Source organism: Ptychodera flava, chromosome 6, assembly GCF_041260155.1.
Source record: "Ptychodera flava strain L36383 chromosome 6, AS_Pfla_20210202, whole genome shotgun sequence".
NCBI lineage: Eukaryota > Metazoa > Hemichordata > Enteropneusta > Ptychoderidae > Ptychodera > Ptychodera flava.
Window position 1 is genome coordinate 31,559,854 of NC_091933.1, and position 27,965 is coordinate 31,587,818.

The window sequence follows — 27,965 nt, forward strand, 5'->3', positions numbered from 1 at the left end:
CAAAACATTTCTCTCGCAGTGCATATGAATGATGAAATGCCCGCACTTTACAGGTTCCAACTTAACATGTGGAAAGTTTAATCTTATGATTAAGAAAAATGTTAAATCGCGTAATAGCATGCTTCAATCTTTTCAACGTGTTGGAGTGATGATTTGGTATTAATCGTCAAAATCAGTTTGGAATAATTTTAAATTGAACTGACAATACGCCATTGAATAATATTTTACCGTGCTTTTTAACGAAAGATGCTACCACTCACTTTATTTACCAACAAAAGCACAATAATCAAGTCACCCATGAAGTTACAGAGGTATATCAAAAGGTTTGTTTCTTGTGTAAATGCATGGCCCATTTTATAATTATAGTTGTGAAGCGGTTGTTACGTATTTTACAATAAAAGTGTAGCTGAATTGGCCACTCAGGACTGTGGCTGCAGTTCAAATGTTGGACATCGGCATCTTGATGGGGCAATAACTTTCGATGAATTTTCACGGTGTTTGTTTTTAATGTCAACTACAGTTTCTTGCTCTTCTTCCCAAGGCATGTTGAGATACATAGTATTCAGCTTGTCAACTCGGCATGTATTGGTGTTGTTGACGAATGAATTTTAGTTTTAACTGACCTTGAATCAAAATGTAAACAAAAAAGTACATTTTACACGTACAGACGCTGCGTTAACAAGCTTTTAGTGAATGAAGAGCGTTTCAACATACTATGGGGACTGGAACAAGAATGCGTAGTTAAAAAGACAACAAAAAGATAGGAAAAAAACATTAAAATATAGCTACCGTCCCGTTGATTTGTCACCGTCCACCACCTAATCTGTCTCTACCTTCAATTATGGCACAATGTATGCTTGCAGGACATTCGGCTGGATTTTGTCACATAATTTTATTAGCTGGTCAACAACGAATCCAGCCATTTTGTCATTTCAGGAAATAACTCTTCTAGATTAGATACATAATATTTCTCCCTTGTGTGACAGATTAAAACGATTCTTTGAATATAACCTAAATCTGACGAATAATCCATGTCTTCGCAATTAATGTACGTTACATCTGCCAGCTCTTTAATGCTTTTTTTTTCAAAGTACATTCTCTGGTTTCGCCCAATGGAATTCGTGAAGAGAGGCTCTAGATTGATGTCGTCGGCCTGACACCACCGTCTTGATGTGTTCCACCACGCCATCGGTTGCACGCGCATGCGCCTTCACGTCTGGCATGTTGCTCGTGACATCTACCAGCCATTCGCGTATGCTCTCTTGATTTCTGTCCATCCAAGCAATGTTCGTTTCGACGATCTCCACTGCCCTGTAGAAGCCACTGGCCGCCGATGCGGGCATGTCTCTGTGTTTTGTACCGAACATGTGTAGCTGAAATATACAAATTGTTGAATTCACTCTCAATAAGTGTTGCTGGTTTGATGATTCATAGTATTGCCGTAAGGGTCGCCATACATTGATATTAAGTTTTTCCTTTACTAATAATGATAAAGGTGCACGTGTGGTGAATACTTTACAGTGAATAGACAATGACAACTGTATCTACCTTTTCGTGATCATATCGAGTCGTCATCAGATCAGCAAAATCCCAGACGATGTCGAAGGAGGAATTACCGTAGCTTGAAATTTAGAAGGGAAAAAAAGTTTGTCATAATTATTGACGACACTTGAAAATAAATAATGTTTATGTTTTGAAATTTGTCTCCTAACTAATGCTCTCTTGGGATGATTTAAACAAACTTATTGTTTTAAATGTCAAATGATTGTCATTATACGAACAGTAATCACATCAAGGAAATAAGATAGTTTTGATTTTGCGAGACTTACATATTTAGCAGTTCTTCGAAGCGTGTCATGGTAAACTCCCACGCCGTTGAATACCCTAGCGACGATTTGTCCCGGATGTTGTCGATGGCAACCCTACTTCTGCCGTCGCTATGGTAATCTTCCAAGTAGCTGAAAAGGAATTCGAACCATGTATACAGTTTATGTCGACGTCAAAATACATAGAAAAACACCTGGAGTGCTCTCTCTCTCTCTCTCTCTCTCTCTCTCTCTCTCTCTCTCTCTCTCTCTCTCTCTCTCTCTCTCATCTGATCGAGTTATCACCATGGGAAAGACACATCGTCGAGGATGTTGTTTAATGTTGTAAATAATCTGAATAATTACGACGAGGTCGCTCTTCCTGGACTCTTTACACGGACTGGCCTAGGGCCACACAAATAGACCATTCTCAAATTACAGTGTTAATAGGGTCACTATTTGCCGACGTCTTCTCATTTTCCATCCCATATTTCATTCAGTAATACAAAGCAAACAACGCGATGCATAGTTCAATATTAATTTTTAATTGACAAATTTACATTCCTATCTGACTGAGCCTATCTGACCCATAAAGAAACTTTCATATTTATTGCTTCATACAGAAAAATATTAAGTTTATGGTTTAGACCCTCTCTCTCTCTCTCTCTCTCTCTCTCTCTCTCTCTCTCTCTCTCTCTGGCGCTCCGCGTATTGCTTTCCGAATACCGTAAATACATTCTTACTATTGCAGTTGCCAGCTGTCTCTAGAGCAACCCATCGCGTTCTCTAATAAAGTCCTTGTGCCGGGAGAGGAAGATTTAGACTGGTCGTAGGCAAATTGCCACTCTGCAGGACCGCCGTGCCGTATGGCTGTGCAGTACACTATTTCATTGACTTCATCTGGAGTGCTGGCGAAAGAACATATTGCAATCTTCAGAGTACCGGCTGATTGGGTGTCTATTGTCTTCTATTTTGGTCTACTCCCAAGAGACAGTAAAAATACCCAGTATTTGTTCGCTGTTCACTATCATAGCCTAACTCTTATATATTTGTAACGTTCATTTTAATTTATTAAAATTGAAGTTACCGTGGGACATAGATTAAGGACTGACAAGAACATTGCACCTTATGAAGTGTTGATAAAGCTAAACACTCGATGTTTCCACACGGTTCAGGTATTATACCTAGAGCATTTGGTTGATATATTGAAGAACAATACTGAAACAAATGCTTAAAAAAGGCATAGTTACAGTGACTATGCCTAGTGGTACACATGTAAAACTTACGTACATTAGTTTTCTTAGTAAAAGTAAATTTCATTTTAATAATTTTTGGTCATAAACAACCGCTGCTACATATTGATATAATATATTGATACATATTGATATAAAAGTTTTGGCGGATCGGGTTTTATGAACAAAAACAAACAGTTTAACCATGAACCATTCACTTGTTGTATCATAGTATCATGATTAAGACTGTGAGTGCCAGAACAGCTATGTGAAAGAAAGTGAGAATAATTCCTTCTTACGGATCGTTGCCGGGATCTTCCATCCAAGCTCGATACAGTGATTTTGATACCTCAATGCAGTCTTCGTTTCCATAACGACAAGCTGTTTCGATGGCATTTATCCTCTGGTAGCTGAGAGACGGGAAACGCCAATGAGAAGGGACCAAACAAAACGATTTAGATTCCTCTCAATACGATTATTTCCTCGTTTACATCACTGGAATAAATAGTTTTGGCGAAAGATAATTCCGTATGAAGCCGGACGTTGATAACATACGGACTGATGGCTATATGCTACTCACAACAACCGCCACCATCTCTGTACCTTCGGCTTCATCCCTTGTGACCATTAATACGGTCATCGCATCACATTACCCACTCCCTACAACTACCAAAGCTAAGAGTACCTAAATCAACGCCATCACTTACAAAGCCAATACAATCTAGCGGTTTACTTACTAGTCCAGGAGGTCACTGTTTGTAAAATTCCATCCAACTGACAAATACAAAGGGACAATCTGACTTCTCCAATATTTCTGAAGGAAAATCATTCATTCCAAAAACTGTCAGAACGTCAACAATGACACAGACCAACAGATCACTCATATATAGAAATAGATATATAGAAAGATAGATAGGCAAGTAGCTCGGTGGGTAGGTATATAGATACATAGATACATAGATACATATAGATACATACATACATACATACATACATACATACATACATACATACATACATACATACATACATACATACATACATACATACATACATACATACATACTGTTACAGAGGTCATTCAGTTTGACATCAGTCTGCATAAAGTTCAATAACCAGGTTCAGAATTGTTAATTTTGTAGTGTACCGATACGGACTGTGAGAAATCAAACAAGTCAATGATTGTTCTGGTGTTTATGGTCTTTACCATTGATTGGTACCTTAGCAATAAATACGTCATTATCAGCTAGTGACATTTCAACTGTATGTAAATAATATCACCGCATAGATTGTATATAGTAGGTGTCTTTACGAACAAAAGCATAAAAAAGAAGGGACAACACCTGGCAGAGTGTAACATTTTTGTATAAGAAATAAACGGTTTTAACTTTGAAGGTTTTGAGTCTCTACACTGTTTCTGTATCCAGACGTCCTCTCGCTATAGCTATTCCCCATACCATGGATGTAAAAAATATATTTTTTACATCCATGCCCATACATACATACATACATACATACATACATACATACATACATACATACATACATACATACATACATACATACATACATACATACATACATACATACATACATACATACATACATACATACATACATACATACATACATACATAATACATACATACATACATACATACATACACACATACATACATACATACATACATACATACATACATACATACATACATATCAATAAATCAATCAATCAATCAATCAATCAAAAGCATTTATATAGCGCCAAAATCCATTACGAGGTAATGTTCTACGGCGCTGAACAAGAACACAAAATCAAAAAGCTCTCTCATAGAGATGCGATTTCAAGCCCTTTTTAAAGGTGATCAACGTAGGCGGCTGGCGAAGTTCCAACGGAAGACTGTTCCACAAATCGGGAGCACATCTTGAGAAGGAGCGTTTCCCATACGTTTGCAGGTTACACCGTGGCACATGAAGAAGACTTTTCTCATTTGATCGAATTAAGAGAGGTGAAGGTTTGATGTGAAGCAGATCTGATACATACATACATACATACATACATACATACATACATACATACATACATACATACATACATACATACATACATACATACATACATACATACATACATACGGACGGACGGACGGACGGACGGACGGACAGACGGATGGACGTACAGACGGACGTACGTACGGACACAGAAGTAGCATATACGGCAACATTTAAGACAAACCTCAAACATTCCAAACTCCGACGTTCTTAATAACATTCCATGTGTGAATGGAAGAGCTCGCAAAACCAGTTGCCATGGTGCATACTCTTCTTCATAGTACAAATATTCCGTCAGTCTCAGTCCATAGACATGGTCGACATAGCCTGGTTGTGATATGATAAGACAGTCGTCCAGAATTGAGGCGCGTGTCTGGGTCGGAAATACCTGTGAATAGACAAATACTACATTCTATTCGTTGCGTGAATCGTAATCGCCTGTAGGTACCTATACTGCTTAATTGTATGTCACCACTGCGAACGATTTTACGAATTTTATTTTCTCCATCTCGTACTTAACTTTAGCTGTTAACCATAGCATTCAGCAGAATGCCAAAAGTAATAGAAAACTTCAAAACAGATATCAGTTAAGATATCATGACTGTTGACTTTCAGATGGCCATATTTGTACTATATTGTTAGCTAGACGAAAATGGAAAACTCTTTTTGACTTCACTTCATAGCATCATGGACTCTGTCAACTCAAAGAACCCGGTGCGCGATGCGCATTGCCAACCGATATCGGTCCCCTACCCGACCTACGTGCGCTCCCTCAACGGTTGAACTTGGATAAGTCGATTTCATCAGTTTAATAGCTTCAGTGAAACTTGACAAGCTATCTTGCTGACCTGTTGCAGGATAGATAGCTCAAATGTCTTGAAAGACATTTTCTAACTGTGTGGGAACGACTCGTCATGATATCCCCGAGTCTGAGACGGGTCAATGACTGACACCAACCACAGTGCAGTGTAACAACCTCGTACCAACCTTGTGATCAGTTTTTAACTGCTCTGCGAGTTTGACCCAGTTGTCTGTATCATAGTTCACACGAAAGTATCCTTGCTTGTTGATATTGAAGAGAACCCAGTCATCTTGGGGCGTTCCTTCAAGACGCAATTGCTCTGAAATGGAACATTGCCAGAGAAAATGATAAAAGCAAGTTTCTCCCTGCGTCTCGTTCGCTCGAAGAACAAACAAACAAACAAACACGCAAACACTTGGCACAAAATAGTCTGCTGGTTATAGACAGCTGCAGTAATTCAAAACCTGCCAGATACGTTTTTCTTCCTGTCTTCTGTGTTTTCAAAAACTCTCGCCATAGTTTTCCAAAAACCAAACAGCTAACACACATGGCTTAAATGATTAACGATGTGGTATCAGTAATGTGAATAGACTCAACCCCTTCCCTTCATTCTCATACAACTCTAAAAAAAGAGGGACAAGGTTTTGCAGTCATTGAAAAAATCGAATTTTTAGGTCTAAGCCAAATTTTCTGAATTTTCCATACTACAGCAACGATAACCGTTCGTTTGAGCGAATTATTTTAATGCTTCCCTTTTATACTTACTTTTATCTGTGTCAGGTGATAACATAGCCTCAAGTGGCGGATAGAATTGGTCACGTGATTTGTAAGTGTACGTTAGTGGCACGTACCATTTGAACCTGTGAATTGAAGTTTTTAAAAAGGCGTCACTGTACGAAAACGTTGCTCATGCCTCGTGTATACAAGTTTATAGTATTAGATGTAAGGAAATCACACTATCATTGAACATCAATTATTGAAGTACAAAAGATTAGGATTCATTAATGCAAGGAGTGTCAGTGAGTGTTGTTTCAATGTGAATATCCTGAGATGGTAAGTTATTATCGATGAAGGCAATTCAATGTACCTCGAATCGTCAAAGTCGAGAAAGCAACACCTGCGGAGAGAGCTGCGTTGTATCTCCTTGTGCTCCAATGAGGCATGCATTCATAGCAATCAGAGTTGGTGGAAAAAATAGCTTTCAAAGTGCCAAATTTAATTCTGAAGTAAGTAAATTATTGCGCCGTATTGGGTGACGCTAAGATTGTATTATTTTTCACATGTAAGCGATCTGAGTTTTTTGCTCATAATACGTTTGACGCTCATAGCTTTTCCGTTCAGCAACGTTTGCAATTTACCCAAGATTCGGGAATTCGTCAGAAGGTTCATCGTTCGGATCGAGAAGGAAATGTGTCTGGTTGATTTCTACCATGTCGGCAGCTGTGCGGATGACCGTGACTACCGGAAAACCAGACTGCAAAGCCCACGGGTCCATGATTTCTTTGACATCCGTGTTCCTGTCCTCAAGATCAGCCTGAAAAAAATTAAAAGACATCCGATATTCATGTTCCCTGACATTTTACGACCTTTTACGGCGTTTTAATTTTTCTCGACATGGTACTTGTACTTTATCATACTTATGCGGCTGACTCGCAGCGTGTTTGCAAGGTTATATCTGATTGGTCGATTGTCACTATTCACAGCAACTTAGGGAGTTTATTTGTATTATTTCATTATAACGGTACGATTCTGCCAACCAATTGGATAACAGCTTCGAAATCGCTGCGAGTCGGCCCCACTTATGTGGCAACGAGTGTTAGAGAGCTACGGCATTTCCCGTTCGCGCCCTCTACGACAGATAATTGTCAAGTGATGGCGACTTCATGATTTTCGATGAAGTTTCAATGTCTGTAATTCTTTAATTTCATTAATTGTTCAGAAGTTAGTCGAGTCAAAATAGATTATAGGGAAACATAATGGACCATCAGGTCTTAAAACGAAACCGCAAGAGTTTAAATTAGAAAGACATAGCTTTCATGTCGAGGCTTCCAGGATAGAAGTAGAGAAACGTAGAAATGAATGGAAGATAGTAAAGCTGGAAATGCATTTTGGCGCTTGTCTTTGTTTAAAAAGTGGGCAAATACATTGATGCTATGAAGTAATAAAACTCGATTTTACATAATCCGTTGCATGACAAATGTCATACCTTAGTCAGCGATTCCCAGAGGTCATCCGTGACAACATTACCGTACACGTTTTCGTGGAGGTAGTAAAGAATACCTCGAGAAATTGTTTCATTCCTTAGGAATGTACTGAAAGACCGAAGGACCGATGCTCCCTGGATGAGAAAGAAGAAGAAGGAGAAGGTGTACTCTCTATCTAATATGGGATGACACTGAAACGATGGACACTGAAGGACAATGAGGGACGATATTTCTGAATACAGAAAGGGTGAGAACAATATTTTCAGTCCAGAATTACAAGTAAGTGGAGAACAGACTTATTCTCAAGATTAGGTGATGAACCGTAAATATCCGTACAAAATGGGTTGAAGGCTAGCATTTTGAACTCAAAACGTGGTGAAGGATATTATTTAACCGCAAAATAGGGCAAACGACAACGTTATGAGAATATTGAATATTGAATATTGATATGCCGAAGGACAATATTTTCACTTAAGGAGAAGGACACTGTTACCGTATTAGTGAAGGACACTATTTTCACAGCAAATGGGGCGTAGGACATATTTTCACAACAAAATTGGTTGAAGGAAAGCATTTTCACAGTATAATTGGGCGAAGGACAATGCTATCAGTGCAGAGTACCATGAACAACAGTATTTTCGCTGAAAAATCGGGCGAAGAATAGTTTTAGTGAAGAATATGGTGAAGGACAATTTTCACTGTAAAATATGTTCTTCATGTTTATGAGATAAACCTTGATCAAAAACTACGATGTTATGCGCTGTGAACATATCTTCAGTTGCACGATCTATAAGTGAACCTCTGTGTAAAAATAGACTCTCTTATAATGACTCGTTCGCAACGTAGCTCTGATTTTCTACCACGAGAGGACAACGCCTCAACGGTCTCTCAACACAGGCTGACGCATATAGCCGACTTGCTGAACTGAGGGCGCTATCATGGTCTGAGTTGGCGTAGGGGCTGAGAGATTGTAGCACAGTACACTACGGGCACCCACTGACTGAATGTAAACGATTAGCGACATCCGGGGACGTTCTTGCCCTTCTGTACCATGTACATCCGGTTATCAAGGGTCCTCCGGTCCGATGAAAGAGTGGTCGTCATTACTTTTTCGAGCTTGGATAAAAGATGGTATTCATACTTTTCATAGTTTGTTACAACTTTTGTTGTCGTGCTGCTAGGATAGAAGGGCGTTAACTTTCAGGTGAGATAGTCACCATTTGCCCTCTTGCCCGAGCATGCAAATCACTACCTAAAATCAATGTATTCAGGCAATAATATACGATGCTGTCATCATTTAAGACAGGGACTTCATAATAGACCGTAAGGCCAGAGAAAAAAAAATCTTGTTCATCGGATTTTTTGGACCAAGTCCCAGGAGCGGCGAGCGAAATTTTTTTTTAATTTTTTTTTTAGGCCGAAGGTAAACGCGGTTCTCTGGCATTTTTGCACAGCATTTTTGCACAGATGCAGACAAGGCAAGATAATTGTTTCCCTTTTTACAAGAAATATCTCAGACAAGAAACACTGATACTGGTAACTGAATTCAATACTATATTTCCCAACAATAACATAGGCCATTACATTCACAGTTAGTGTTTGCACAATATATTCTGAGCATTTCAACATTCTCTCAGAATAAAACTGAAATGTACAGCAAATCACTGAAATTCAACAATTCAGTATTGTCCTTTAATATTGTCCTGGTGGGACCTAGCATCTGAGTTTTTTCATTTTACTTTAGCCCCATGTTTTGGCCTCTTTACCACTGTCTATATATACACATTTTACACAATGTCTAACAACACTGTACTGTGATCGGAGTGAAGTTATAGTCATCATTCAGATCGTACTTTAACATCGACGCAACCATGTGTTTTGTCATTGCCGTAATTTTTTATACTTTCGATGCAATTTTCATTCAATCGGATGCACCGTCCATCTGCTGTCACGATCTTGTTGATCAAATCGCCGAACGTAATATCAGGACAAACACTGAATAGCGTCTTTGGAACTATTAAACTGCTGGCCATCACGTCGAATGTTGGCGATCAAATTAATACTCATGATGTGACATGTACTAACCTTTACAAAACGAGCAAATTTCTGGCCAAATCGACCCACTTTGCGTCGTGATTCGCCAAATTCAGACGTCACAACAACGTGTTGGCGGTCAACTAAGTCCGAACACGTATGAAGTCTCATTCAAAATCCCGTGCCCGCGAAAACCCGACACAGTGTAGGGCGCCACCAGCGGCAGTACTAAAAATATTTGTAATGCGGAAGTAAGAATTGCCGCGATCAAAAAAAAAATTCCAAATATGCCAAAGTAGAAGCGGCGATTCCGATGAACAATTTATTTTTTCTTCCTGGCCTAAGAACAAAAAGATAGTGGCTATGATTCCGTTAACAAGTCCTCGGATAGGATACGTCGGTTGGGAACTTTTTAATTATTATTTTTAACTTCAGTGTTACCCATCAGAAAACAGCAAAATTTGGCAAAATCATTCGTGATGTTTGAAAATGAAAAAACAAAGTCTAAGGTCGGAGGGTTTAAATAGGGTAGGTCGGGTTACCAGAGACACACGTTTTTTCATTTGGCCTAGGCAAGAACAACATGTTCAACATGTCAAAATGAATAAAGGAGGACTCCGAAAGAAAATAAAATTGTATTCTCAGATTACATGACAAATGACTTTTTACCTTACTATATGACATTGTATCGAACATACTCCAGATTTCATCCACCCAGCCCGTGGTTCTGACCAATGGCTTTGATCTTGAGGATGTCGAATCGGCCGACATAGCTGACGCCATGTCATCGGTCAAGAATTGATCCCACTTTATGAGAAATAAATAATAAAGAAAGCAAATGAAAAGATGCTATTAAATAAGTATAATGTACACAACTTACACATTCTTTATCACAAAACAAAAATAAAGAAATATTGGAAAACTCAAGGACGCAACCTGATAAAGAATGCACTGGTGGCATCATAAAGGCTCCTCTTTTGCAGGGGTCATAGGTCAGCCTGAACGTGATACACCCTCAAATTACCGAAATGTCAAGGAACGATGAGTGATAGGTTTTTATATAGAACAAAAGTCACTTAGGGACATGGAGATGTAAAGGCGGTAAAGTCTAGACGTGCTTACTATTTTCCATTCTGGATGAAATTTTTCTACGGCAATGTATGGCAAGAACGTTGCAAACCCTTCATTTAACCAAAGATGGTCCCACCAGTCAAGGGTGACCAGATTACCGAACCACTGAAAAAAAAACGTGATAAAAGAGTAGATAATGAGAGGTACTGCAATACACCATATTTGTAATTTGCTTTACCCTTCTTGGAGATAGTTGTAATTGACATCAGCCACCTCAACTGATTTTAGTCACCTCAAATCGAACGATTCGTCAAGTTTGTTATCAGAGTGATTGTAAGTGCAGGTTAGGGACTGGACACAAATTACAAGGGGGGACGGTGTTTTTTGGGGGTGGGTCGCCATTTTTCGCGCAAGCATTTTTGAAGGGTCATAAAATTTTGTGCAAGCCTATGGGGAGGGTCACCTTTTTTCATGCATCAAAGCTGAAATTGCATGTGCATGTTATGGAATACTGAAAAAAGAAAAAATACCTCCTGGCACTTTCATTTTCTGCCATTACCATTTTCGGCGCGCCCTTCGGGCGCAAATTTCAGGTATAATAAACAATGTATTGATGATCCAAGCAGCCACATTGATTTAAGTTGTCATGATTTCTACTTATTCAACACTATTGTGCATAACTGTCCCCTATAATAACTCTTTCAATAACAATTTGGGAGATTACTTATTTGACATCATTCTCCCATTGACAATACATTGGGTATAGGTCGGTGTCAAACGTTCATGTCGCTGTATGTACATTTTTTAATTTTTTGAGGACATTGACAGAATACAAACTGTTCAGAATAGTGCATAGTGTCATCAATAACAACTGGAAGCTTCAGGTCGAACAACTTTTGAATAACAATTTAGGATCAGATAACCTATGAGTTATTTGTAGTTTCCTCATAGCCTACAATGTATAGTGAATCAACATTTTGGTGAAATTCCAAAATCAAATTTCTTGCACAACCATTGACTTGAAACCACTCTAGTCTAATCATGAATATTAATACTAATAATTAGGTGTACATAAATGCACAGGTTTACCAAGTTTTGTATTGGAAAAAAAATATTCATAGTTTCATCATAGACTGCCATGTATAGTGAATGGACATTTCAGTGAAATTCCAAAATCAAATTTCTTGCACACCCATTGACTTGAAACTACTCTAGTCTAATCATGAACATTAATACCAATAATCAAGTGTACATAAATGCACAGATTTTCCTATTTTTTATTGGAAAAAAATTATTCATAGTTTCATCATAGACTGCCATGTATAGTGAATCGACATTTAAGTGATATGGCAAAATCAAATTTCTTGCACAACCATTGACTTGAAACCACTCTAGTCTATCATGAACATTAGTACCAATAATTCAGTGTACATAAATGCACAGATTTACCTATTTTTGTATTGGAAAAAAATTATTCATAGGGTTTCACCATAGACTGACATGTATAATGAATCAACATTTCGGTGAAATTCCAAAATCAAATTTCTTACACACACATGGACTTGTAACCACTCTAGTCTAATCAAGAACATAAATATCAATAATCAAGCATACATAAATACACAGATTTGCCAAGTTTTGTATTTAAAAAAAATTATTCATAGTTTCTTCATAGACTACAATGTATAATGGATCCACATTTCATGCGAAATTCCAAAAACAAAGTTATTGTACACAGATGCACGTGTTACCACCCTCTTCTAATCAAGCACAATTATGTCAATTATTCAGGGTCATATATACACAAATAGTGCATATTTTTAATTCTGAAAATTTTTTTTTACAGTTTTGTCATAGACTCCCATGTATAGTGGATCAACATTTTATGCGAAATTCCAAAAACAAAGTTATTGTACACAGATGCACATTTTACCACCCTCTTCTAATCAAGCACAATTATGTCAATTATTGAGGTCCATATATGCACAAATAGTGCAAATTTTTAATTCTGAAATTTTTTGACAGTGTTGTCATAGACTCCCATGTATAGTTTGTCATAGACTCCCATGTATAGTGGATCAACATTTTGACAGAAATTCCAAAATCAAATATCTTGTTCACATGTGCACTTGTAAGCAACCCATGCTAATCAAGTATATCTATATCAGTTATTAAACATCTGTATATGAACAGATATAGCTAGTTTTATACTGGAAAATACACGTTCGTAGTTTTCTTATAGTCGACTACATGTATAGTGAATCAACATTATCGATAAAATCTAAAATTACATTTTTTGTACAGGCATGCACTTTTTACCTGCCACTTCAAGCAAAGTACATTTACATGAATTATCACACACATATGATTTGATATTTCTTAGACAACGCGTTATATCGGCCACATTTTGCCTTCCTTTCGGGAGGGCGACTTAAAAAGTATAGCAAGTCAGAAGGGGGTCTTTAACACATTGCGGGTTTTTGTGGGGGGTATTGAGTAACAGGGGAGGGTCACTTATTTTCATGCACGGATAAGGGGGAGGGTCACTAATTTTTGTGCATGAACTTTTGAAGGGTCACTATTTTTTACGCAGCGGTTTTTCGAAAAACACCGGCCCACCCCACCCCCCTGTAATTTATGTCCAGTCCCTTAGAGAAGTTGCGCAATCCTGATGTGAAGTTTATATATATATATTTAGTTTATATATCACTTGTTAAACTGACTCTCTCGTCCCTTTAGAATCTCGAGCCCTGTGTCCTATTCGACGCCTCGCTCCATAGTGTGTTTTTTGCAATAGTTAAGGATTTTGACCCGCAGATTAAATGGTGGAATTGATGAGAAGAATGATGTTATGAATATAAAATGTAGACAAGAGACATATATGCAAAGTGTAAATCGACAAATCATAAACTATGCACGCCCAACAATAGCGTGGTTCGGGATTCCTTGTTTTCCTGTCTCAATACCACACCTGCTCACATCAGAGCCAGGATAGAAAACAGGGCCTGGACATTCCGTTGTCGTTTGACGGACTGCTGCGTTGTTTTCGCAACATCGGTCTGTTCTAAGCTTACAGGAGTTTCCGTTCGATGTGTTATGTGTGTACGTTGCAGTGACTGCTTCCTGTATTTAAACACGCGATCTCTGCGCAGAAATGTATTTTCTTCGCTGTCAAAATCGCAATAATAATCATCATCATTCTCATCATCATCATAATCGTTGTCGTCGTCGTCGTCGTCGTCATCATCATCATCATTATCATCATCATCGTCGTCGTCATCATCGTCATCGTCATGATGATGATGATGATTATTATTATGATCATGGTCATTTCTCACGTGTATTTCTACACACCAAACATCATCACACAGCTTGTTGAAAAAACGTCAATTTGTTAGGTATCAAGCAAACTTCTACTTTGAAGGAGTTGCAGGCAAAGTTTTGAGTCATTTAGAAAATGTCATATCCCCATGGTATTTTAATGGCTGCACTCACTATATACCTATACCACCCAATGTCATTTACTGAAACACATGAGGGTGAGAGTTTCAGTGGCCCCTGTAATTATCGACCAGAAAGTACTTCACCAGTCCCAGGTGTTGGAGCGACATGTCCATTATCGACTGATTGTTTGTTTTCAAGATAACGATCGTACCGAGCAATCTGGATTTTCACTCATACCAGTCTTCTCTTACATCAATTTTGGGTCCTGTTGTTATAACAACAACAAGCGATTACTTTGTAAGCCTCTAAACTTCCGAAAAGTGTTCGATCTTGTAAACCATACGAGTTGAATAGGAATACTCTGAATTCATGGCGTGAGAGATAACGCCGCAAAATTTCCTTTTACACACACCTTTACACACACCTTGCTAATAAATAGAGAACAGTGTGTGGTTATAAAGGATACAAATCCGACAGAGTACCAGTGTCAGTTGGCGTAACCATGGGGTCAATTCTGGATCCGTTGCTTTTTTTTTCATTTTGTAGCATGCATGTACATGCATGCATTTCAATGTATAGTGGATATGTTTGCTTATGGTACCTAAATGCTTACGTCAGCCAAGACTATTGACGAATTAGAACGCAAAGGTGAAGGAGTATGCTCCCTGAAACAGAAAGACTTTTGTCTTTGTCTCAGGGAAATTAAATGTGTTCTCTGTTAAGATCAAGAATCAAAATCTAGGATAACTGAGGTACAAACTTGGTGCCAGCGAAATATCATACATTTCCTAACACTGTTTTAGTTCACTGTATGAAGACCAATCACATTTGATTTTCACTAAACAGGACGGCGAAAACTTCAAAATAAGTTAGCACAAGCATGCAGCGGGGCAGTAAATTATTGAACACATTTTAGAGTCCAAATGTCTGCATTCTAACTTAAGGGGAAATCCACATTCGCAAACACTTATCTTTAACCTGATTTTGCACCATTAAAATGAATCTTTAACCCGACGTGTAGAATATGTTTTGGGTAGCTCGACAATTGAAGATTACAAAAATTGTAAGAATATTTCAAAACCTGTTTGCGTGTGTTTGTTTTGCTCAAAAATGTGTGTTTTTGAGTTTTCCCACCTCGAAAAGTGTAAGTACGAGAGGGGTCACGTGATGGCCATTGGTGAGCCATTTTCTGCAATCGATAGCAGGGTAAGGTGTGTAAAAAACCGTGTCTTGGATTTTTGATACACCGCTTTGCTTTTGCACAATTAGCCTTGAAAGTTACCTGTGCTATACAGTTGATGTTTACGCAAAGCCCAAATACTGAGAAAACTAAATGCATGTAGTGTAGTCACTTTTAAGATGAAAAATGTCACACTCGTTAATAGAGTTATGAGTGCTGAAATAGGTGCTGTAAAAATGTTATCTTGATCATCTCATGTTGATAGTGTTGTTGTAATTCATGTGAAGGATAGGAGGACACTGGGTCTGTCAAGTGATACGTGAGCTGAGGCTGGAATTTATTGTATAACGAGCAATGGCTTGGCCTCATTACCGGGCAGCCGATAAATCAGAGTACTTCTCAGCGTGAGAGTGGGTGACTGAGTGAGAGAATGTTTCTTTCCTATTCAGAACCTATGCTGATATAGATGCCATGCCATTGAGAATGCAATAACAATACTTTTCTTTCTCCAGACATGTGAAGCGAAACAAAAAGTATAGGTTATCACCAGTCGAGGGAAACGATACTTTCAAGGATAGTTTTTTGCTTGAATAAAACAAAAACAAAAAAATAGAACCCATAAACTTTGCATGAGACTTATTCATAACGACAACATCGTAATTGATTTTCAGCTACCATGTCAAGATCGGCTACCACACAAATACATGTTTCGTCCACTTCCAACCTTCCATTTTATGGTACGTGTTCTGGGAATTTATGGTAGCGAGGATTTGCGAACTTAGTACGTGGATTACATACCATCTTCCATTGTCTAATTTTGCTAAGATGGTCTAATTTTTTACCGGATGGGCTTCAAAACTGGAATGGCGTTGTCATCGACTTCAAAGTAAAGAAATGCATATGAAAATGAATGTTGCGCAAATGCGGGAATGTGGGAGATCTTTCGCGCTTAAAAGTTGAATTTGGCTTATTTCTTATTGGCTTAATGCATACTAAAAGGCATCATGACAATGTTATGAAATAAAAAGAAATGTAAACAGAACGTTTATCCTGAATTATGCAATTTAGGCTGCGTTCACAAATAACGATGGGGGGGGAGAGAGCTGGAGGAATCGCTATTGCAATCTATTTTTTTCAGATTCCCCCTCAATACCCTAAAAAAAGTTTTAAAAATGCCTCCCCTCTATATGATCAAAATTTTTCAAATCTCCCCAAAGTATCACAAGCCCGCATATTTGTAAAGGATGTACGCGCAGAAAAAATAAACATGTACTGCGCTGTTCCACTCGCAGGTGTTCAACATTACCTGGTATTAGCAGTTTGTAAAGTAATATTCCCAAGGCAAGTTCTTAAATAGATTCATTCATTCATCGGTGAACTTTTTGGATTTATCGGTCTAAGCCAACTTGAGTTAATCCAACTCTGGCCAGGTCAATTGCTCCTGCCGAAGAGCACACAAAATGACGATCATGAGAGAGTAGGCAAATTGTTAATTCTGACTTATTGCCATATTGTAAAAAAACTGAGCACAGTGACCTGCCAAAAATTTGTTTCAAAAGTACAAGATATATATGAATTAGATGCCACTAAAAATTGACAATACTGGAAAGTTAAAATATTCCATCAGATAAATGTTTGAATTTCTGAAATTTTGGGTGTAATAATCGCAAATTTAGTCACATATCTTTTCCATTTAGTCTTTACCATTCAAAGTTTTGCTTTTGTATTCTTTTACGACAAGAATGTGAAAATTTAGAAAATCAAGCATGTTGACCCCATCTTTTTTCTTTAATATTTGATTATAGTCATATGCCAGAATTCAAATCTTGCGTACAAGTTTGTTTCACTGTCATGAGCTCATTTGACCCAAACTCTTTCTTCAACTACCATGTACATCAGAGTCAGAGCGATCTCTGTCACTGCTCAGGCATCCCGTGACAGTGACACTGCAGTAGCAGGGTGGTACCTGACAGTGACACTGCCCGTGGAGAGTAGTTGTATTAACTTCGATAATTTGGCAATATTTTTTTCAGTTTATACAACTGTATTCTTGTTCTACTCCCTACAGCATGTTGAACTGTCTAGTATTCAGCTTGCTATCACAGCCTGTGTATGTGTAACATGCATTTGTATTACTGACTACTGATTGTCAGTCTAGACCCTAATGAATCACATAATACATATTTATATATACAGGCTTTGTCGTCAAACTGAATATTCTGTGTTTGAGGATGTTGTAGGGAGACAGCAAGAAACTGTGGTTGATATATTGCATAGAAATATTGCAAAAATCATCAACAGTTGCAGCTTCTGCCCTGTTACTAGGCCCAAGTTGGGTTTTTACAACAAATCACACGTTTAGATTTTTTCGAGATAAAAGAAATGAAATATGGCAAAATGGTTATAGATTTTTAAAATTATTACTTACATTACAACAATTGGATGACATAAAAATGGTATACATTTTTCATTGAATTACCTACAAAAAACTTGGAATTAGAAAATGTAAAACATAAAAAGGGAACCCAAAAAAGGTAGAACAAAATCTTCATGTCCCCATTCTACTACCCAAAAATTTTCGAATTCCTCCTGAATTTCTCCAGCTCCCCTAACCATTTTTGTTCACGCAGCCTTACCAGCTTCGGCATGAAGTCAGTTTCAGAGCTGTTTTATTTTTACCATTTTTAGCTCACGTGTTTACACGTGGGCTAATGTCGTAGCGATGTCTGTCTGTCTGTCCGTGTGTGTGTGTATGTTAGCGTGTGTGTGTGTGTCTGTCTGTCTGTCTTTTTACACGATAACTCAAAAACGCCTGAACAGATTCATGTCAGATTTGGTACACAGGTACCGTATGCTACTTGCAAGAACTGATTAGATTTTAGTAAGTGTGGCTTGCATATTAATGAAGTTATGCAATATCATTTTGTTTCCGTACAATGGTTTCCCTATGGAGAAGGTAATGACAGTGTAGACATATATCAAGAAATACTGCACAAAATTTCATGAAACTTTTCAGAGATGACGATCTCAGAACATTATGATGATACTGTGAATGTCATGTCAATTATCTGCTCATTTGCATATTTAATGAACTTTTATTAATAGTGACATAACTCTGAAATTCCAGCACCAAACTTGATGATACAACAACAACAAATATAGATCTGATAAATATCTAATTATACTCAGAAGCATTGGGCAGTGTCAAGTTAATAAATAGCTCATTTGCATATTTTATGAAGTTTTGTAGTTAGTCATATATCTCTGATATATAAATGCATCGAATTTAATGAATTCTGCTGCAGATACTGATCCGATTGGTGTCTAACTGTGGTGTACAGAACCTAGTAGTGTCAAGTTAATTAAGGGTTCATTTGCATATTTAATGAACTTTGTAATTAGGTATATAACTCACAAATTACGGCAACCAAGTCAGTGAAATCTGGTACAGATATTGATCTGATAAATATCTAATTGTGCTGACAAGCATTTGGCAGTGTCACGTTAGCAAATAGTTCATTTGCATATTTTATGAAATTTTGTAATTAGTCATATAACTCGGAAATAACTGGACCAAATGTGATGAAATCTGCTGCAGATCCTGATCCGACAGATAGCTAATTGTGTTGTAAAGCATTTAGCTGTGTGGAGTTCAGTAAGGGTTCATTTGCATATTTAATGAACTTTGTAATTAGTGATATTACTCCAAAATTACAGCATTACATTTGATGAAACTTGCTACAGATATTGATCTGATAAATATTTAATTGTACTGAGAAGCATTGGGCGTGTCAAGTTAATAATTAGCTCATTTACATATTAAATAGAGTTTAAAAATTAGTGATTTAACTCTGAGAGTACTGTGCGAAAGTTGCTGAAACCTGCTACATATAATGATATAACAGATATCTGATTGTTCTTATTACACGCCTCACACGGGTGTCGATTATATGGTATGAATTGGGTTTATTGACAGGAATATTGAAAAACATAATACAATAAATCGTCGTCAGAGATAGTTACTCTGGCAGTAATACACACGTGTAGTCTTATCAGAAGTCTGTCTTCCACTCCGCGTTATTTGCTCAATTGAACTGCTCTCAGAATATACAATGTCTGTCTTTGTTCTTGTGTTTTGGTTAGTGATTATCCTGAGGTCTGCAAATGTTGCGTAACATCTCCTTGCTCGTTGATACTGGTCAAAGGTGTCTGATAAATGTCAATACATGTCGAGCCATCAGCAGTCAATTTCAATGCTTGATAAATAAGTTCGTAATTTTGTCAGACTCAAAAGTCATTCCTTCCATTCAAGGGTCACATTAGTATGTCAACTTAGTTGTTCTGTAAGTATGCTAAATTTTTCTAGTCTGTTTACTGACTATTAATGAACCTGTTGTGAAACACATGAGCATATTCAGTTCATATCTGGTTAGCTTACGTGTTCACACACGTGAGCTAATGTAGCAGCGATGTCTGTGTGTCTGTGTCTGGCTGTCTGTCAGTCAGCCTATCTGTCTGTCAGTCAGTCTGGCTGTCTGTCTGTCTGTGTGCTCGATATCTCAAAAAGAGCTCATCAGATCAGAATCAAATCTGGTACATAGATTCAGTTTGCATAGGGAAAAAAACTAATTAGTTTTTGGAGAGTGTGGCTTGATTACTTTTTGCTCATTTGAATAATTGATGATTTTAGAAAAAAAGGGATATACATTAAGAACGACTGCATACAATTTGATGAAGTTTGCTACAAATGTTGATCACATAAAGATACATCAGCTGTGAAAGTTATTAAGGGATGACATGAAAGATAATTGCTCATTTGCATATTTAATGGACTTTCTTAATTAGGGATATACATCTGAATTCACTCTATCAAAATTGACCAAACTTGGTATGTATATTGAAGGTACTATGATTTAACATTATAGAAATTCATTAAGCATTGTTACTTCAGCCAATCCCTAATTTGCATATTTAATTAACTTTCCTAATTAGCGATATATATCTGAATTGACTCGACTAAAGTTCATGAAACTTGCTATATACATTGAAGATATTATGATACAACATTCTTGAAAGTCATTAAGCATTTTACTTCATCCAACTCCTAATTTGCAATTTTAATATACTTTTGAAATTAGGGATATATATTTGAATTAACATGACCAAAATTGATGAAACTTGCTATGTACATTAAAGATACTATGATATAACATTATTGAAAGGCATTTGGCATTTTTACTTCAGCCAATACCTAATTTGCATATTTAATGAACTTTCCTAATAAGAGATATATCTGGATTGACTTGACCAAAGTTGATGAAACTTGCTATGTACATTAAAGATACTATGATACGACGTTATTGAAAGTTATTTAACAAGTTTTACTTCAGCCAATTACTAATTTGTATATTTAATGAACTTTCCTAATTAGGGATATATACTTAGATTTACTTGATGAAATTTAGCAAAACATGCTATCTACATTGATGATTCTACCAGGTTATACCAATATTGAAATGCATTTCGCATTTTCATGTCAGCTAATACATAATTTGCATATCTAATGAGCTTTCACAGTCTGGCATATACAGCTTGAAGGACTTGACCACAGGCAATTAGACTTGCTATATAAAGTGGTGACACAATGACAGCAGTCAAAGAAATTAATTATTTCTATTTCAGCTAATTGTTCATTTTGTTGATCGTAACACTTTCAATGAAGTTGCAAACATGTGGCAAAGGTTCAAATTTACACATAACTGCAATATATAATGAAACGCGTGAGCATTTTCAGTTTATATTTGGTTAAAACGTGAGCAAATATCTCAGCGATGCCTGTGTGTCTGTGTGTATGTCTGTCTGTGTGTGTTCCTGTGTCTGTGTGTGCCTGTGTGCCTGTGTGTCTGTGTGTCTGTCTGTCTCTGGACCCGATATCTCAAGAACGGCTCATCAGATCAGAATAAAATTTCGTAAGAACTGATTAGTTTTGGTTGGTGTGGCTTGCATATTTCATGCTAATTTGCATAATCAATGATTTTAGAAAAAAAACATATATAAATGAGAACATATGCACATAATTGGATGAGAATTGCTACAAATGTTGATCACACAAGGATTTATCCTCCGTGAAAGACGCAAAGGTGTGACATGAAAGTGAATTGCTAATTTGTCTATTTGACGAACTTTCCCAATAAGGGATATATATCTAAATTGACTAAACCAAAACAGACGAAACTTGGTATACATATTGAAGATACTACGATTTGACATTATTGAAAGTTATTAAGCATTTGTACATCAGTCCACTCCTAATTTACATATTTAACGAACTTTCTTTATAAGGGTTATATATCTTGATTGACTTGGCGAAAGTTGACGAAACTTGGTATGTACATGGAAGATAATATGAAACAACATTACTGAAATTCATTAAGCATTTTTACTTCAGCCAAATCCTAATTTGCATATTTGATGAACTTCCTTATTAGGGCTATATTCTTTATTGCCTTGACCAAAGTTGACGAAACTTGCTAAGTACATTGAAGATGCCATGATTCATTAGGCATTTTTACTTCAACCAATGCATATTAATGAACTTTCCTGATTGGGGATATAAGTCTGAAAGGACCCTAAAAAGTTTATGAAACTTGCTATGTTTATTGATGATATAATTATGTTGTATAAGTGAAAGATGTTTTGCATTTTCATGTCAGCTACTTTATAATTTGTATGTCTTAAGACCTTTCATAGTTTAGCGTATACAGCTTGAAAGTCGTTGACCAGGGAAAACCAATGCTATATAAAGGGGTAATACAATGACAGCAGTCAAAAAATTGAGATATCTGTATTTTAGCTAATTATATATTTATATACGTAACGACATGGGAATTAATCTGTGGTGAATATTGTTCATGATGTTGAGCATAATACCTTCAATAAAGTTGAAAGCATCTGGCAAACGTCTAAATTCACATACAACTGTAATTTGTACTGAAACACGTGAACATTTTCAGTTCATATCTGGCTTAAAAAAATTCTTAGTCTCGAGAGGTGTTGTGGCCAGAAAGATGTGGATCGCCTGAATTGTCGTTTGAAGCGGTAACGCGACTGGACATTGATTGTTACACTGGTACCGCAGACATTGAAACGTTCCACCGTCTATGCTGGTATCTACTCTGTTAAAATGTTTACACAAGTACAATAGTACCTGTTATCTAATCGTTATAGATTCAACCGAGTTGTATCGGTTCTAAAGTCCATTCTAAAGGCTCCTTGTGGCCTGTCTCCACCATACGCCCGGGACGTGATGACAATGTCAAACTGACACAGATCTCTATAAGTATTATTTGCTAAACTGTTCAAACAGTCTCCGACGAAGTAGTACTCCTAGCTGGCGCAATGTTTTACATGTAGCTATGATGAGGAGTTGAACACGTCACAGAGTTGTTAAGCATACCTGTTATGAATTTTATCTTCTAAGTTTACAGACAGTGCTCACAAGTTAATTGATAGTGTATGTAGTGTTGTTGTTTACAACTTGTGTTTTCGTTTTCCTTGTGTTCGACCCTCGTGAAAGAAAGCGTGCCAACGTACTTATCAAGGCTACCGAGTTGAAGTAAACATTATTTTTATTTACTGATTCATTATTATTCTTATTGTCATTATTCTTATTGTTTTTGTTGTTGATGTTGATGTTATAATCATCATCATAATCATCACCGGCACCTAAGAACTATCACAGGGACTAAAACAACGTTGGTATGTTTCGGAAAATAAAGTGGACATACACAAAACTGTCAGTCTGGTGAACTCTTATAAAGACTGTGATATGCATTAGTGTCAGTCAACGAAGAAACATCTGATAAAACCGACGACAAAAAACATCATAAGTCACTGTTGGATTCCAATTGCCCTCAAGTTGTTCTTTTTTAACATTCGAATACAAGCAAGCGGAAAAACTTACCATGTGAACGAGCTCGTGAGCGACAATTTCAGCAACACGCTTTTGACGGGTTGGCGGATGAACTTTTGGGTCGTACAACATTGCATTCTCATCGTATAAAATGTGTCCCCAGCACTCCAACGCCCCGGATATAAATTCAGGAGACGCTATCATATCTGTCGTGAAAAAATAGTCCTTAATATCGTAATCGAGCGTATCCAACTGACAAATGTTTATCATAATTAATAAAGTGGATGGTGTATAACTGATTCCTTCAATACAATTTTTCGTTGACGGTGCTCTTACATTAGTCTCAAACAAATTTCTGAATGTGTTGCATGTGTGCACAAAAAAAAACATTTTATGTGAAAACCTACTGTGATAAAGATTATTTTGACAATGATGATGATGATGATGATGATGATGATGATTATTATTATGATGGTGACGACGACGATGATGATGATGATGATGATGATGATGACAACGACAACGACGATGATGATGATGATAATGATGATGATTTCTGTCTATTAATTTTTCGGAAATTTTACACCATACATTATGAATTTAGTGTTACATAAGAACAGGCCACCAGATCGTACAAGTGATTTTAATGAGCCTGTGCGCAGGATTTATTCTCCAAGTTTTTTTCACAGTTTTTGAAGGAGAGATGCATACATACTTATTCTCCAGACTGCAACACTCTCGTCTCCCTCACTTTACATAAGCGCAAATTTATTATTTTGCAAAGGACGTGCGTGAAAGCTCAGATGATTTCCTTTCATTTTCCTACCGTCTCCAAATCTAATGCTCCATCGCTTGGTATTAATTCATGTATTCAATTAGACCGTCAGAAACGAATACTAAGGAATATTGTTTTCTCTATTATTCGGGTGTGCCTTTAAGTGGAGAAGCATTTGGACATCGGTGTCATTGAAGTAAGTTCTCGCGAGACTTAAAAAATGATGCAACTCACCCATCTTTGGCATTGGGTAAGGTAGGCTGTAGTAATCTTCGAAAAACGTCAACATTGCTGAGCCAATGTAGAGAGAGTAATTTGCGGCATCGATGTCTTCTTCGCGTGCCCACACACGAAACTGGTGATAATAATCAAAGAATTTCATGGGGAAAAAAACCGACGGCATTCCTGCAAACAATGTTAGCATCATCTTCCATGTAATTCAATAATTCATATTTATCAGGAGTTGCTAACATTTAACACGATTTGAACTAATTTGGGATAATTGGATGGTGAAGTAATGTCGATTTAGTCTACAAATGTTATCTTACCTGCTTTTCTTTTTTAAATTACACACTTGTTTTTATGAGTAATTTGCCATATTGCAACATTCAGCAATGTGGCACCTAACACTTTTGAGAAATTTGCAAAATATTAAAATCCAATTATCCCAAATTAGTTTCAATCGTGTCATTTATAGATATTCGTGACAATGGGTGTCCCTAAGCGATTTGGTACAAGCTGTCGGGGAGAGGGCAATTTTCTTCTCATTAGAGGTTAGTTATCTTAAATTCCACTAAACGGGAAACTTGACCAAAATCCAGCCGGAGGGCAGGGAGTAAGATTCAGCTGTTTCCGATTATTTTCCTGGGAGAAGGGCAGAGAGAGGGCACAGAGGTACTTTAAGTGCAGAAACGGAGGAGAAGAAAAGAGAGAAGGAAGTCAAAACAAGAAGGTTGGAAAAGTTTGCAAAGTCAACAGGAGGACAGATGCAGCTGGATATATATATGCATATATTCAGTTTGTACGAAACACATTCTAGAGTGATAATATTTACATGTAAAACACACTTCTTGTCTCAATTTTCAAATTGGACTATTTTGTTGCTCCTGAGATTATGATGATGAGATTATACTTTGAAGACGTATTTAACGGTGAAGACATGTAGACTTCTTAAACTTTACTTACCAAAACATCATTTGGAGTTGTCATTTCCAAACTCGGAAAATCGGTCAGCGAGAATGACACTAAGTATGTCGGCATGAGGACACTGCGGTTGAAATGTGTTGTATTCCAATCGCCATCGTTTTCAAATGCGATCTCGTTCATGTTTGCGAGAGCTCTTCTCTTCGGTCTATGGACCATGGCGATGTCGAAAGTGGCTTTCAGGTTAGGTTCATCCAGACATGGAAAGGTCATCCTCGCTCCGTTTGGTTGGAAAACAGCAGCCGAGAGCCATCTGAAATTGGTATGCAAAGATTTCAAATGATCTACAAACTTAAGCTATTTTGATGATGTAATTCATAAGTTTCTTTGACAGGCTGCACACGGTAAAAACTACGATGAAGACTATTAAAATACAATTGTTATCATGATCACAATTATCATGATGATCATGATGTTGATGATTGTGGTAATAACGAAAATATGAACCTCATTATGGTCATAATTATGATTTTCACCATGATTATCATTAATAATTATCACCATAACCACTGCCTTCACCCAACCATCATCATCGTCACCACAACCATCATCAATTAACCGCAACCATCATCGTCACCATGACACCCCGTCTGCCATCACCATCATCTCTGGTGACACCGCATTTTCCTCTGTTACAACAAATGTTCTTATGTTTCTCCACAGACCCTAAGGATCTATGGTTTCTCTCATATGACAACACTGTATCTAAACTTATTCTTTGTATTACTACTATGGTACTACTAGTATTCTGCTATGTCACGTTTACAAGTTTATCGCTCCGAAACATCGAACGAAGTGCAAATTCTCCGACAGATCGGCTACAATTAACACGATAATGTGAATAATGCCTACCAACCGAATTATTCTGTTCTTGTCGACTGGGTTTGACGCTCTGCCCAGATGACACAAAAGCTATTAGCCGTACAGGAGGAGTTTTGTTCCTATCATTCAAAGTAATTTACTGATAACTCCATTAAGATAAATGATTTGAAAACAGAAAAGTGCTACTTTGATTTGGGTATGATGCAAGCTCTTCAAAATTAAAGTGTGAAAAAAACAGTGTACTCGACCTGGCTGATTGAAAAAAACACTTTGAATGATGTAAAATTGTCAAACAAGCAACGATTTTCAAATTATAGTAGTTTTACAGAGGTGTTGATCACGTTGAAAATAATTGCATACAGGGTAGTTTTACGACGGCTTTCATCAAACTTGGTAGCTCTCTTAGGACCCGGGTACTAATCTGATTAGGAGAGATTAAATGACGGGCGGCATTTCAGAGTATGTCACACGATGACCTCCTGTAAAATTTGACGAACAGACGTTCACGGCACTATCTTTGTCCAACCCCAATAAACTTCGTTTATGACTGCACCAAACCATAAATTTATCCAAGCATTTGACAGCAAATTCTTACCTCGTTTCATCGCCGACTTTATAGCTTGTAAGATAGTATCCAAACAATGGATTGGTATTAAGAATAGCGTCATAGCCTATAGTAACAGAGTATATTTCACCGCTCCTTAGGGTATCTTCAACCTCTATGACCAAAAAATCGTATATTTCTTCAGTGTAGATGTTCTTAATGCTAATTTTATGCTTAGTCTCTCTATCTTCTTCGTCCAAGTGAAAGACTTGTACTGATTGATAGTCGATGTTAAGGCTAAGAAAGTGAATTTTGATGATGTCTGTATCCTTTTCACATCGAAGTTCCACAGTGCTTACGCCTTCATATGTGAATTGCTTTGGCCCGTCTTCATTGTCAAGATATGTTTTCAACCAGATATTGTAGTGCTCTGGTACGAGAGAGTCAGGCAGCCTTCCATCGAAGGGACCCCTCGGATCCTCTGTCGGTGGAGGGTCAGTTGGTCGTTGCGGTAGAGGATCGATGTCTTCGCCAGGAGCTGGCGTGCCCTCTCCGGGTTCAGTTGAGGACACGGGCAAGAAGTAGAACAACACTGCGACCAGGGCGAGAACGACAATCGCGAGAACTGTGAGCAGAACTGCTGTTCGTTTGGTGACAAAGAAACCCTTCTTGTATTTTTCGTCAGCATAAATGGTAGCTCTATCTCCCGCATCGCCACCAATATCATACGACGCCATTTTGTCTCACGCTCTTTCCACGATAAAATCATCACGCTTCCCTGAAGAGGTGTTATCTGTCAATTTTGATTATATTTGACCTTTGACCTAACCAAATAGTTCTGCCAGCCACAAATGCTCTCAAGGTCAGTCTTACCCCAGTTGAGAT

At 37.4% G+C, this 27,965-nt stretch overlaps 2 protein-coding genes across 3 annotated transcripts in view; both read right to left on the bottom strand.

The window, feature by feature from the left end:
• Positions 1-27,965, bottom strand: part of LOC139135501 (NACHT, LRR and PYD domains-containing protein 3-like) — a 55,365-nt gene that overhangs the window by 9,160 nt on the left and 18,240 nt on the right. The gene's annotated exons all lie outside the window — the stretch shown is intronic.
• LOC139135499 (aminopeptidase N-like) lies at positions 234-27,912 on the bottom strand. Of its 2 annotated transcripts, XM_070702901.1 has the most exons (17): positions 27,132-27,910; positions 25,697-25,967; positions 24,746-24,866; positions 23,788-23,942; positions 11,252-11,365; positions 10,799-10,936; positions 8,098-8,229; positions 7,250-7,425; positions 6,657-6,751; positions 6,077-6,210; positions 5,274-5,477; positions 3,775-3,851; positions 3,337-3,447; positions 2,549-2,713; positions 1,830-1,958; positions 1,549-1,621; positions 234-1,373 (listed from the first exon to the last, which is right to left on the bottom strand). In XM_070702901.1, the coding sequence occupies exons 1-17, from the start codon at positions 27,815-27,817 to the stop codon at positions 1,086-1,088; spliced, it is 3,069 nt and encodes a 1,022-aa protein (XP_070559002.1). In that variant the 5' UTR covers positions 27,818-27,910; the 3' UTR covers positions 234-1,085. The 2 variants fall into 2 exon arrangements, with proteins under 2 accessions (XP_070559002.1, XP_070559003.1); XM_070702902.1 differs by lacking the exon at positions 8,098-8,229 and having other exon boundaries at positions 27,132-27,912.

Excerpts from the sequence above, each read along its gene's own strand:
- LOC139135499 (XM_070702901.1), bottom strand. The coding sequence starts at position 27,817 with ATGGCGTCGTATGATATTGGTGGCGATGCGGGAGATAGAGCTACCATT. Across the intron at positions 10,937-11,251 it reads TTCATCCAGAATGGAAAATA|TGGGATCAATTCTTGACCGA; the intron begins GTAAGCACGTCT and ends TTTCTCATAAAG. Across the intron at positions 3,448-3,774 it reads AACAGTGACCTCCTGGACTA|CTACCAGAGGATAAATGCCA; the intron begins GTAAGTAAACCG and ends CCCGTCTCTCAG.